The following is a 13860-nucleotide window of genomic DNA, read 5'->3' on the forward strand; positions in this document are numbered from 1 at the left end:
CGGGAGTGAGGCGCCCAGGAGATGCCAGTCACTGGTCGATTCATAAAAGCAGCCCAACAGCCCACATTCACAAACCCTACCCTTCAAAGATCGCTAAACGGCCACAAACATCACCGAGCGGGCACAGGGAAGGTGGTGAGGGCACTTAGGCAGTTACCCCGCCACATTAAGAAATGGTGGCCTCCTCTCTCTCTCTTTGGTCTCACTACCGTTCCTTCACCCCCACCCTCTTCACAAAAGATCCTTTCATCCATCCTCTCCCTTCCGGCAATCCAATCCCAGTGGAAGGAGGGGGCGGGGGGGGGGGGGTTAACCTTTTCAGTCCCACACTCTTTTCCCCTCTCGCATTTACAGGGAGCCCCAGGGCAACCGGGATGGCTGGAGGTTAAACCTTTGCTGCTGCCGTCACACCTTCACAGTTCAAGGCAACCCAGTCCCAGGGGTTCATGCTCGTAATGGGAGCCTTGATGTTCAATCCAAGGGTGAGCTGTAAAGTGGCAAGGTCAGCAATGTACATAGACATTATCTGGTGTGAGTGATAGAGGTACATTGCAGGAGAGTGGCACGGTGCCTCACGGAGCCAGAGACCCGGGTTCGATCCCACCCTCGGGGGCGACTGACTGTGTGGAGTTTGCACATTCTCCCCGCGTCTGCGTGGGTTTCCTCAGGGTGCTCCGGTTTCCTCCCACAGTCCAAAAGATGTGCAGGGTCAGGGCGGATTGGGGAATGCAGAGGTCGGGTGAGAGACTGGGATGTTCTGGCGAGTATGCAGCTGATGGGCCGATTGGCCTGCTTCCACACTGAAGGGATTCGACAGAGGTGGCCGTGGGAAGGCAGAGAGAAAGCAAGGCCACCGTGTTCCCTTTCAGTTTGTTTGGAAGTGGCGTATCCTCAGGGTAACAGGTTTCTGACTCGGGAACCTACCATGGTGAAGCAGGCTGTCCACCCCAGTCTAACTCGGCTGGCTCTCCTCATGGTCCCTCTATCCAGCCTTGTGTTCCTTCTGCCCTGTTCAAACACCCGTCCAACTCCTCCTCTGGGTGCTCCTGTTACTCCACCCTCCCTTTACCTCATGGCTTACTAATGCCCCTCAAGAGAAGAGAATCATAGATACCGACATCGCAGAAGCAGACCACGCGGCCCATTGAGTGCACAGCCAACTTTTGAAGATCACGATATCTCCGTAATCCTGCGTTCCCCATGGCCAACCCACCTCGTCTGCACATCCCTGGACACTGTGGGCAATTTCTCACGACCAAATCACCCTGACCTGCACACCTTTGGACTATGGGAGGAAACCCACGCAGGCACGGGGAGGATGTGTGCTAACTCCACGCAGACAGTCGCCCCGGGGGCTGGAATCGAACCCGGGTCCCCTGGCGCTGTGAGGCAGCAGTGCTAACCACTGAGCCGTCCTTACCCACAAGCAAGCCATTCAATTTCAACGCAGCTCAGGAAGAGCAATACGTGCCCACGACCCATGAACAAATAAAACCACTGTCACAGAGTTAAAATTCCAGTATCCCCCTCCCTTACGGCACAATGGTGTATCTACATCTTCCAAACTGTAGCGACTGAAGGAGACAGCTCACTTCCCCCCCCACCCCCCACACACTTTCTAAGGGTTGGCCATAACTTTACCCTGAGATTGGATAACAGAGCCACAAAGGGCAGCAAGGAATCCGTGCTGCTTTGAGCGGATACTGGACATTCGCAACACACAGTCAGCTGGGGGAGAGGTCGTGTTACAATGGGTTTCGTTTTTAATGTGCTTGATACCAAAATACATGTCCAAAAACATCACAATGACATTATTTTGTAAAACATGCCGTTAAGTATAATCTGACCCTCAATAATTGAAATCTACCTGCAAATGTGCAAAGAAAAGTTGATGTAACAGTTCAATGGAGCAGCGTGTGCAGACAAAACGTCAATCCATTTCTCCCTAGTAGCTTACAAAGTTTCTATCGTAGGCCACTGGCTTGGTATCTGGGCCTGTTGGTCATGTCCAGTGGGGTCCTGGGCGGCACGGTGGCACAGTGGTTAGCACTGCTGCCTCACAGCGCCTGAGACCCGGGTTCAATTCCCGCCTCAGGCGACTGACTGTGTGGAGTTTGCACGTTCTCCCCGTGACTGCGTGGGTTTCCTCCGGGTGCTCCGGTTTCCTCCCACAGTCCAAAGATGTGCAGGTCAGGTGAATTGGCCGTGCTAAATTGCCCGTAGTGTTAGGTAAGGGGTAAATGTAGGGGTACTGTAATATAATCTAATCTAAAACCACTTGGATTAAATCGCAAAGGATAAAGGATGTCAGTGCTCAGCGAAAGAATCCTATTCAGTTCAGACAGGGATAGCGTGGGGTTAGATGCAGAGTAAAACTCTCTCTACACTGTCCCCATCAAACACTCCCAGGACAGGGACAGCACGGGGTTAAATACAGAGTAAAGCCCCCTCTAAACTGTCCCCCATCAAACCCTCCCAGGACAGGGACAGCACGGGGTTCGATACAGAGTAAAGCTCCCTCTACACTGTCCCCATCAAACACTCCCAGGACAGGGACAGCACGGGGTTAAATACAGAGTAAAGCCACCTCTACACTGTGCCCCATCAAACACTCCCAGGACAGGGACAGCACGGGGTTAGATACAGAGTAAAGCTCCCTCTACACTGTCCCCATCAAACACCCCCAGGACAGGGACAGCACAGGGTTAAATACAGAGTAAAGCTTCCTCTTCACTGTCCCCATCAAACACCCCCAGGACTGGGACAGCACAGGGTTAGATACAGAGTAAAGCTCCCTCTACACTGTCTCCATCAAACACCCCCAGGACAGGGACAGCACAGGGTTAGATACAGAGTAAAGCTTCCTCTTCACTGTCCCCATCAAACACTCCCAGGACAGGGACAGCACAGGGTTAGATACAGAGTAAAGCTTCCTCTTCACTGTCCCCATCAAACACCCCCAGGACTGGGACAGCACAGGGTTAGATACAGAGTAAAGCTGCCTCTACACTGTCCCCCCATCACTCATTCCCAGGACAGGAACAGCATGGGGTTAGGTACAGAGTAAAACTCCCTCTACACTGTCCCCCCCATCACTCATTCCCAGGACAGGAACAGCATGGGGTTAGATACAGAGTAAAACTCTGTCTACACTGTCCCCCCATCAAACACCCCTAGGACAGGAACAGCATGGGGTTAGATACAGGGTAAAGCTCCTCTGCACTGTCCCTCATCAAACCCTCCTGGGACAGGTAAAGCACAGCTTAAATACAAAGTAAAGAACTAGATTCTAATCCATCAAAGATTCCGGGCCAGCCTGTGAAGCAATGTCAGTTATCGATCCAAACATTCTACCATGTAAACTCACTGCAGTTACCGTTCCCATCAGCGAGCTACTCCGGGTCCTGACTGGACGCTAAACCCCTTCTCCCCCTCTCCCACAAAGACTCTGAGCGCTTTCCGCTGGGCCCCATCATGAGCATGGTCCCATGTTGCAGTCCTGGCTGACTGATGCTGCCTGCCGCAGAGAGGTGGGGGGGGGGGGGGGGGGGGTGGCAGGCTCTGTTTCCCATGGGTGCTCACTGCTCCAACATACAGGCAGCTCTGTGGCCACCCGTCCACAGCCTGAATGGCCCTCCGTGCTCTCCCTTAGCATGGAGAGAGACACGCACAACACTCTGAGCCAGGCTTGGTCTGATGAAATGTCGGTGGCTTTTTCTGCCCTCCCATCTTGTATCGGCAGACTGGCCTCACTTAGTGAGGAATCCTCAGGGAACGCAGAGATGGGTTGGGCAAGTGAGCCAGGCAGGAGTGGGGAGGGAGAGAGGGTGGAGTGGGTAGATGAGCGAGGGGAGGGGGACAGATCGCAGTGTCGGGTGTGTAGATGATGCGTTGGGAAGGCGCACTTTGACCCCGCTCTCCCCAGTGTCTGCATCTCTGGGACAGGGCACTCCGTCTGCACCCTGACTGCAGCACAGCCACCGCACAATCCGCCCAGCGGTGGGTGTCTGGGCGGACTCTGGCTCTGGCTGGGGGATGCGGGTGGGGAGGGGGAAGCAGCCCCCCCAGTTTGGGGACAGGGCTGCTCAGGAGAGCTGGTGAGGTGCCTCTAGCATTTCCATGAGGAAGGTGTCGATGGGAGTGTCCCCGATCAGCTTGAAGAAGAACAGGTGCTCCAGGCACTTGAGTCCGATGGAGCGCAGGGCAGGTAGGCGGAGCAGGAGCTTGGCAAACCTGGGGGGGGGGGGGGGGAGGGGGGAGGGGGGGGAGGGGGGAGGGGGGGGAGGGGAGGGGGGAGGGGAAGGGGAGGGGGGAAGGGGAGGAGGGGGGAGGGGAGGGGAGATGGGGGGGGAAGGGGAGATGGGGGGGAAGGGGAGATGGGGGGGGAAGGGGAGATGGGGGGGGAAAGGGGAGGGGAGATGGGGGGAAGGGGAGATGGGGGGAAGGGGAGATGGGGGGAAGGGGAGATGGGGGGGAAGGGGAGATGGGGGGAAGGGGAGATGGGGGGAAGGGGAGATGGGGGGGAAGGGGAGATGGGGGGAAGGGGAGATGGGGGGAAGGGGAGATGGGGGGAAGGGGAGATGGGGGGAAGGGGAGATGGGGGGGAAGGGGAGATGGGGGGAAGGGGAGATGGGGGGAAGGGGAGATGGGGGGAAGGGGAGATGGGGGGAAGGGGAGATGGGGGGAAGGGGAGATGGGGGGAAGGGGAGATGGGGGGGAAGGGGAGATGGGGGGAAGGGGAGATGGGGGGAAGGGGAGATGGGGGGGAAGGGGAGATGGGGGGAAGGGGAGATGGGGGGAAGGGCCGATTGGGGGAAGGGGAGATGGGGGGAAGGGGAGATGGGGGAAGGGCCGATGGGGGGAAGGGGAGATGGGGGGAAGGGGAGATGGGGGGAAGGGGAGATGGGGGGAAGGGGAGATGGGGGGGAAGGGGAGATGGGGGGAAGGGGAGATGGGGGGAAGGGGAGATGGGGGGAAGGGGAGATGGGGGGGAAGGGGAGATGGGGGGGAAGGGGAGATGGGGGGAAGGGGAGATGGGGGGAAGGGGAGATGGGGGGAAGGGGAGATGGGGGGGAAGGGGAGATGGGGGGGAAGGGGAGATGGGGGGAGAAGGGGAGATGGGGGGGAAGGGGAGATGGGGGGGGGGGAAGGGGAGAAGAGTGGGGAGGAGGAGAAGGGGGAAGGCGGGGGAAGAGGTGGGAGTGGGACATGGAGACAGGAGGGAACACCGTCACAGACAGTACAGATGCAAGACCATAACCCCATCAATGCCTCCTTTACCCCCCTCCATAACCCCATTAATGTCTCCTTTACCCTCCATAACCCCATTAATGTCTCCTTTACCCCCCTCCATAACCCCATCAATGTCTCCTTTACCCTCCATAACCCCATCAATGTCTCCTTTACCCTCCATAACCCCATTAATGTCTCCTTTACCCTCCATAACCCCATCAATGCCTCCTTTACCCTCCATAACCCCAATGTCTCCTTTACCCTCCATAACCCCATCAATGCCTCCTTTACCCTCCATAACCCCATCAATGTCTCCTTTACCCCCCTCCATAACCCCATCAATGTCTCCTTTACCCTCCATAACCCCATCAATGCCTCCTTTACCCCCCTCCATAACCCCATCAATGCCTCCTTTACCCCCCTCCATAACCCCATCAATGTCTCCTTTACCCTCAATAACCCCATCAATGTCTCCTTTACCCTCCATAACCCCATCAATGTCTCCTTTACCCCCCTCCATAACCCCATCAATGCCTCCTTTACCCTCCATAACCCCATCAATGTCTCCTTTACCCTCCATAACCCCATCAATGCCTCCTTTACCCCCCTCAATAACCCCATCAATGCCTCCTTTACCCCCCTCAATAACCCCATCAATGCCTCCTTTACCCCCCTCAATAACCCCATCAATGCCTCCTTTACCCCCCTCAATAACCCCATCAATGCCTCCTTTACCCTCCATAACCCCATCAATGTCTCCTTTACCCTCCATAACCCCATCAATGCCTCCTTTACCCCCCTCAATAACCCCATCAATGCCTCCTTTACCCCCCTCCATAACCCCATTAATGTCTCCTTTACCCCCCTCCATAACCCCATCAATGTCTCCTTTACCCTCCATAACCCCATCAATGCCTCCTTTACCCTCCATAACCCCATCAATGTCTCCTTTACCCTCCATAACCCCATCAATGTCTCCTTTACCCTCCATAACCCCATCAATGCCTCCTTTACCCTCCATAACCCCATCAATGTCTCCTTTACCCTCCATAACCCCATCAATGCCTCCTTTACCCTCCATAACCCCATCAATGCCTCCTTTACCCCCCTCAATAACCCCATCAATGCCTCCTTTACCCCCCTCCATAACCCCATTAGCACCAGTTTACCCACCTCAATGACCCAAAATAACACCTCTTCGCACCCTCGTATTCCCTTGGCACCGACCTCAATGACCCTTTAGCTCCACCCCTCCTCTCCCCTTCCCTCGGTCGTCCCTCACCTGCCGAGCTGCTCTGGGTATTTCTGTTTGCAGTAAGACTCGAGTGAAGCGTAAACTTTCTCCCGCAGCATTTCCACCTCCATCGGGTTCGACAGCCCCTTGGCATCTGCAGGGCATGGGGACACTGCGGTTAGGAAACCGGGATCCTGCGACGGTGCGTATCCACCTCCCTGCACAGGCGGGGGTGGGGGCTGGCTCGGGGGGGGGGGTGGGGCTGGCTCGGCACGGGGCGGGTCTGGCTCGACGGGGGGTGGGGCTGGCTCGGCACGGGGCGGGTCTGGCTCGGCGGGGGGGTGGGGCTGGCTCGGCGGGGGGGTGGGGGGGGGTAGGGCTGGCTCGGTGGGGGGGGTGGGGCTGGCTCGGCGGGGGGGGTGGGGCTGGCTCGGCGGGGGGGGTAGGGCTGGCTCGGCGGGGGGTGGGGCTGGCTCGGCGGGGGGTGGGGCTGGCTCGGCGGGGGGGGTAGGGCTGGCTCGGCGGGGGGGTGGGGCTGGCTCGGCGGGGGGGGGGTAGGGCTGGCTCGGCGGGGGGTGGGGCTGGCTCGGCGGGGGGGGTGGGGCTGGCTCGGCGGGGGGGGTAGGGCTGGCTCGGCGGGGGGGGGTGGGGCTGGCTCGGCGGGGGGGTGGGGCTGGCTCGGCGGGGGGGGTGGGGCTGGCTCGGCGGGGGGGGTGGGGCTGGCTCGGCGGGGGGGTGGGGCTGGCTCGGCGGGGGGGTGGGGCTGGCTCGGCGGGGGGGTGGGGCTGGCTCGGCGGGGGGGTGGGGCTGGCTCGGCGGGGGGGTGGGGCTGGCTCGGCGGGGGGGTGGGGCTGGCTCGGCGGGGGGGTGGGGCTGGCTCGGCGGGGGGGGTGGGGCTGGCTCGGCGGGGGGGTGGGGCTGGCTCGGCGGGGGGGGTGGGGCTGGCTCGGCGGGGGGGTGGGGCTGGCTCGGCGGGGGGGTGGGGCTGGCTCGGCGGGGGGGTGGGGCTGGCTCGGCGGGGGGGGTGGGGCTGGCTCGGCGGGGGGGGTGGGGCTGGCTCGGCGGGGGGGTGGGGCTGGCTCGGCGGGGGGGTGGGGCTGGCTCGGCGGGGGGGGTGGGGCTGGCTCGGCAGGGGGACGACACTGGGGCAAACCTGAATGCAGATCCCGACATTGGCGGCCGACCGCTCCAGATGGACTTTGGGAGGAAGCTGATGCAGACGCGGGCGCAGGGAGAATGTGCAAACTCCGCACAGACAGTCGCCTGAGGCTGGAATCGAACCTGGGACCCTGGTACTGTGAGGCAGCAGTGCTAACCACTGAGCCACCGTGCCACCCTCAGAGGTGAACATGGAGTCAAGGAACACAATCCATACAGTGTGCAAGTAAGGCCATTCAGCCTCCTAAGGCCACATCTCGGACAGTTTTGTTTTGGTTTAGAGAATTTAAAGAATACTCAGTGTGGGAAACAGGCCCTTCGGCCCAGCACGTCCACACCGACCCCCTGAAGAGTAACCCACCCAGACCCATCCCCATACCCTACTATCCTATACAGAGGAATATCAATTATCCAAATATCAGATTATCCGAAGGAGATAGAAACATTACCCCAACGAGCTGATTCAACACTGATCCTGCGTCTTGTTTGCGGGTACAATGATTAAAAACAAACCCAGCTCACTGAAATGCTGCCGAGAACAGTCCTGGACAGTCCAGGCCCCATCGCTAAATGACTGACCGCCCGCCCTCTCTCTCTCTCTCCGCCCACACTCGCCCTGGAGTTCTACACAGGGGTGTACCCTAAACCACCCCTTAACCAGGGGTATGGTTACACGTCAATGTCAGCGTCTGGGCAGGGTTACAGTTAGGGGGCGGGGTCAGAGTCGGGGTCAGGGTTAGAGTTAGGGTTAGGGGTCAGTGTCGATGCAGGGTCAGGGTTAGGGGCCATTGTCTGTGTCGGGGCTGGGTTAGGGCAGGGGTCAGTGTCAGTGTCGGGGCTGGGTTAGGGCAGGGGTCAGTGTCAGTGTCTGGGCAGGGTTAGGATTAGGAGTCAGTGGCAGTGTCCGGGACAGGGTTAGGGGTCAGTGCCAGTGTCTGGGCAGGGTCAGGGTGAGGGGTCAGTGTCAGTGTTTGGGCAGGGTTAGGGCAGGGGTCAGTGTCAGTGTCTGGGCAGGGGTCAGTGTCAGTGTCTGGGCAGGGGTCAGTGTCAGTGTCTGGGCAGGTTTCAGTGTCTGGGCAGGGGTCAGTGTCAATGTCAGGGCAGGGGTCAGTGTCAGTGTCAGGGCAGAGTTAGGGCTAGGGATAGGGGTCAGTATCAGTGTCTGGGCAGGGTTTGGGTGAGGGGTCAGTGTCAGTGTTTGGGCAGGGTTAGGGCAGGGGTCAGTGTCAGTGTCTGGGCAGGGGTCAGTGTCAGTGTCTGGGCAGGGGTCAGTGTCAGTGTCTGGGCAGGGTTAGGGTTATGGTTAAGGGTCAGTGTCAGTGCAGGGATAGGGTTAGGGTTAGGGTTAGGGGTCAGGGTCAGAGTCTAAGTTAGTGTCCGAGACAGGGTTAGGGGTCAGTGCCAATGTCTGGGCAGGGTCAGGGTTAGGGGTCAGAGTCAGGGGTCAGTGTCTGGGCAGGGTTAGGGTTAGGGTTAAGGGTCAGTGTCAGTGCAGGGATAGGGATAGGTTTAGGGTTAGGGTTAGGGGTCAGGGTCAGAGTCCGAGTTAGTGTCTGGGACAGGGGTTAGGGGACAGTGTCAGTGTCTGGGCAGGGTCAGGGTTAGGGGTTAGGGGTCAGGGTCAGGGGTTAGGGGTCAGGGTCAGAGTCCGAGTTAGTGTCCGGGACAGGGTTAGGGGTCAGTGTCAGTGCAGGGATAGGGATAGGGTTAGGGGTCAGGGTCAGAGTCCGAGTTAGTGTCCGGGACAGAGTTAGGGGTCAGTGTCAGTGTCTGGGCAGGGTTAGGGTTAGGGTTAGGGTTAGGGTTAGGGTTAGGGTCAGGGTTTAGGGTCAGGGTCAGTGTCGATGCAGGGTCAGAGTTAGGTGTCGGTGTCGATGCAGGGTCAGAGTTAGGGGTCAGTGTCGATGCAGGGTCAGGGTTAGGGGCCACTGTGTCGGGGCTGGGTTAGGGTTGGGGTCAGTGTCAGGGGTCAGTGTCAGTGTCTGGGCAGGGTTAGGGCTAGGGTTAGGGGTCAGTATCAGTGTCTGGGCAGGGTTTGGGTGAGGGGTCAGTGTCAGTGTTTGGGCAGGGTTAGGGCAGGGTCAGTGTCAGTGTCTGGGCAGGGGTCAGTGTCAGTGTCTGGGCAGGGGTCAGTGTCAGTGTCTGGGCAGGTTTCAGTGTCTGGGCAGGGGTCAGTGTCAATGTCAGGGCAGGGGTCCAGTGTCAGTGTCAGGGCAGAGTTAGGGCTAGGGATAGGGGTCAGTATCAGTGTCTGGGCAGGGTTTGGGTGAGGGGTCAGTGTCAGTGTTTGGGCAGGGTTAGGGCAGGGGTCAGTGTCAGTGTCTGGGCAGGGGTCAGTGTCAGTGTCCTGGGCAGGGGTCAGTGTCAGTGTCTGGGCAGGGTTAGGGTTGGGGTTAGGGTCAGCGTTAGGGGTCAGTGTCGATGCAGGGTCAGGTTAGGGGCCAGTGTGTCGGGGCTGGGTTAGGATTGGGGTCAGTGTCAGGGGTCAGGGGTCAGTATCAGTGTCAGTGTCTGGGCAGGGTTTGGGTGAGGGGTCAGAGTCAGTGTTTGGGCAGGGTTAAGGGCAGGGGTCAGTGGTCAGTGTCAGTGGTCCTGGGCAGGGGTCAGTGTCCGTGTCTGGGCAGGGTTTGGGTGAGGGGTCAGCGTCAGTGTCTGGGGCAGGGGTCAGTGTCAGTGTCTGGGCAGAGTTTGGGCAGGGTCAGTGTCAGTGTTTGGGCAGGGGTCAGTGTCAGTATCTGGGCAGGGGTCAGTGTCAGTGTCTGGGCAGAGTTTGGGCAGGGGTCAGTGTCAGTGTCTGGGCAGGGGTCCAGTGTCAGTGTCTGGGCAGGGGTTAGGGCAGGGGTCAGTGTCAGTGTCTAGGCACGGGGTCAGTGTCAGTGTCTGGGCAGGGGTCAGTGTCAGTGTCTGGGCAGGGTTAGGGTTGGGGGTTAGGGTCAGCGTCAGGGGGTAGGGTTAGAGTTAGGGGGTCAGTGTCGATGCAGGGTCAGGGTTAGGGGCCAGTGTGTCGGGGCTGGGTTAGGATTGGGGTCAGTGTCAGGGGGTCAGGGGTCAGTATCAGTGTCAGTGTCTGGGCAGGGGGTTTGGGGTGAGGGGTCAGTGTCAGTGTTTGGGCAGGGTTAGGGCAGGGGTCAGTGGTCAGTGTCAGTGTCTGGGCAGGGGTCAGTGTCCGTGTCTGGGCAGGTTTGGGTGAGGGGTCAGCGTCAGTGTCTGGGCAGGGGTCAGTGTCAGTGTCTGGGCAGAGTTTGGGCAGGGGTCAGTGTCAGTGTCTGGGCAGGGTTAGGGCAGGGGTCAGTGTCAGTGTTTGGGCAGGGGTCAGTGTCAGTGTCTGGCAGAGTTTGGGCAGGGGTCAGTGTCAGTGTCTGGGCAGGGGGTCAGTGGTCAGTGTCTGGGCAGGGTTAGGGCAGGGGTCAGTGTCAGTGTCTAGGCACGGTTAAGGCAGGGGTCAGTGTCAGTGTCTGGGCAGGGGTCAGTGTCAGTGTCTGGGCAGGGGTCAGTGTCAGTGTCTGGGCAGAGTTTGGGCAGGGGTCAGTGTCAGTGTTTGGGCAGGGGTCAGTGTCAGTGTCTGGGCAGAGTCTGGGCAGGGGGTCAGTGTCAGTGTCTGGGCAGGGGTCAGTGTCAGTGTCTGGGCAGGGTTAGGGCAGGGGTCAGTGTCAGTGTCTAGGCACGGTTTAAGGCAGGGGTCAGTGTCAGTGTCCTGGGGCAGGGGTCAGTGTCAGTGTCTGGGCAGGGTTAGGGCAGGGGTCAGTGTCAGTGTCTGGGCAGGGGTCAGTGTCAGTGTCTGGGCAGAGTTTGGGCAGGGGTCAGTGGTCAGTGTCTGGGCAGGGTTAGGGTTAGGGGTCACTGTCAGAGTCCGAGTTAGTGTCCGGGACAGGGTTAGGGGTCATTGTCAGTGTCTGGGCCGGGTTAGGGTTAGGGTAAGGGGCCATTGTCAGTGTCGAGGCAGGGTCAGGGGCGGGGTCAGGGTCAGGGGGCGGGGGTGGGGGGGCAGAGGTCAGGGGTCAGTGTCTAGGCAGGGTTAGTATTAAGGGTCAGTGTCAGTGTCTAGGCAGGGTTAGGGGTCAGTGTCAGTGTCTTGGCAGGGGCAGGGGCAGGGTCAGGGGGCAGGGTCAGGGGTCAATATCTGTGTCTGGGTAGGGGTAGGGTAGGGGTCTGTATCTGGACAGGGATTGGTTTTGGGGTCATTGTCAGTGTCAGGGTTTGGGGTCAGTTTCAGTGTCGGGGCAGGGGCAGGGTTAGGGTTCCGGGTCAGGGGTCCAGCGTAAGTGTCTGGACAGGGATTAGGGGTCATTGTCAGTGTCTGGGCAGGGTTAGGGTCAGGGGGGTATCAGTGTCCTGGGCAGGGTTAGGGTCAGGGTCAGGGTTAGGGTCAGGGTCCGGGGGGGGCAGGGTCAGGGTCAGGGTCCAGGGGGGCAGGGGTAGGTGTGTGGATCGGCCTCCAGACTCTCAGTGCAGCTTTTCCTGACCTTGGTCTCCTCACCTGACCTCCCAGCGCCAGAGGCTGATCCCTGGGCACTGCTGTATTCCTTCCTGCTTCCTGGGCACCACTTACCTGAGTTGAAGAGGATAATCGCTCGTAGGCAACCGAGCTCAGTCTTGTCCATCTCCATGTCTCTCATCTTGGAGACCAGCTCAGTCAGCACTCTGAGGGAAGCCGGGGAGGGGGAGGTGGTGGGGAGGGAGGGGGGAGGTGGTGGGGGAGGGAGGGGGGAGGGAGGGGGGAGGGGGTGGGGAGGGAGGGGGGAGGGGGTGGGGAGGGAGGTGGGGAGGGAGGTGGTGGGGGGGGAGGAGGGGGAAGGGGGAGGGGGGAGGAGGGGGAAGGGGGAGGGGGGAGGAGGGAGGGGGGGAAGGGGGAAGGGAGGGGAGGAGGGAGGGGGCAAGGGGGGGGGGGAGGGGGGGGAAGGGGAGGGGGGGAGCACAATGTAGAGAAGAGGCTGGTAAACAGCACACATCATACAAAACACACAGACCAATTAGTACACAAAGCAACATCTAACCCAAACGGAGAGTGAACCCCAGACGGGGGGGGCTCGGGGTCAGACGGGGGGGGGCTCGGGGTCAGACGGGGGGGGGCTCGGGGTCAGACGGGGGGGGGGGCTCGGGGTCAGACGGGGGGGGGGCTCGGGGTCAGACGGGGGGGGGCTCGGGGTCAGACGGGGGGGGCTCGGGGTCAGACGGGGGGGGCTCGGGGGTCAGACAGGGGGGGCTCGGGGTCAGACGGGGGGGGCTCGGGGTCAGACGGGGGGGGGCTCGGGGTCAGACGGGGGGGGCTCGGGTCAGACAGGGGGGGGCTCGGGGTCAGACAGGGGGGGGCTCGGGGTCAGACAGGGGGGGGGCTCGGGGTCAGACAGGGGGGGGCTCGGGGTCAGGGGGGGGGGCTCGGGGTCAGACGGGGGGGGCTCGGGGTCAGACGGGGGGGGCTCGGGGTCAGACGGGGGGGGGCTCGGGGTCAGACGGGGGGGGCTCGGGGTCCAGACGGGGGGGGGGCTCGGGGTCAGACGGGGGGGTTTCGGGGTCAGACGGGGGGGGTTCGGGGTCAGACGGGGGGGTTCGGGGTCAGACGGGGGGCTCGGGGTCAGACAGGGGGGGGCTCGGGGTCAGACGGGGGGGCTCAGGGTCAGACGGGGGGGCTCGGGGTCAGACGGAGGGGGGCTCGGGGTCAGACGGGGGGGGGCTCGGGGGTCAGACGGGGGGGGGGGCTCGGGGTCAGACACAGGCTCGGGCTCGGGGTCAGGGTTAGATACAGAGTAAAGCTCCCTCTACACTGACCCCATCAAACACTCCCAGGGACACAGACAGGGTCAGGTAGAGATGGGATGCACCGACCTGCACTTGTTCTGGGAGCAGGGGGTCAGTCAACGCTCCCTCCCTCCCCACAATAACAAGAAACGCTTTAATTCCAGCCTGAGGTCAGCCTCCTTCACCATCCAAACGTCCGGTTTACCGTACTTGCCGGGTGTGGGGGTGACACCTCGTGGTTATGGTGGGGTCCAGCGAGCGAGAGTGCAATCACTGCGGCCCCTACCTCCACCCCGGCTCCGGTGTCACTCACCCACCGGCAACAAGCTGCACTGTTGCAGTCCCTTACATACACATTCCCACACTCCGTCCCCATACCCTACCACTCCACGCGGTCATGCCGTGGGCACCGTAGTGCCACACCCACTCCTACCTGTCGAAGATGCGCCAACGCCCGGCACTGTGCGCACTGTTACGGTGAACGTGGAGCCCGGTGGCCC

General features: G+C 60.7%; 1 protein-coding gene across 1 annotated transcript in view; it reads right to left on the reverse strand.

The window, feature by feature from the left end:
* Positions 1-1740: 1740 nt before the first annotated feature.
* The window catches only part of LOC122541555 (retinoic acid receptor RXR-beta-A-like), a 52475-nt gene continuing 40355 nt past the window's right edge, over positions 1741-13860 (reverse strand). Inside the window, exons 7-9 of the mRNA XM_087978990.1 lie at positions 12174-12265; positions 6515-6620; positions 1741-4233 (exon numbers count right to left, since the gene is read on the reverse strand). Of these exons, the coding sequence (XP_087835116.1) occupies positions 4086-4233; positions 6515-6620; positions 12174-12265 (346 nt within the window). The 3' untranslated portion in view covers positions 1741-4085. The remainder of the gene's footprint in view (positions 4234-6514; positions 6621-12173; positions 12266-13860) is intronic.

This window comes from Chiloscyllium plagiosum, unplaced genomic scaffold (genome assembly GCF_037043375.1).
Source record: "Chiloscyllium plagiosum isolate Xiang-an unplaced genomic scaffold, Cpla_swu_hap1 HiC_scaffold_35, whole genome shotgun sequence".
Taxonomy (NCBI): Eukaryota; Metazoa; Chordata; class Chondrichthyes; order Orectolobiformes; family Hemiscylliidae; genus Chiloscyllium; species Chiloscyllium plagiosum.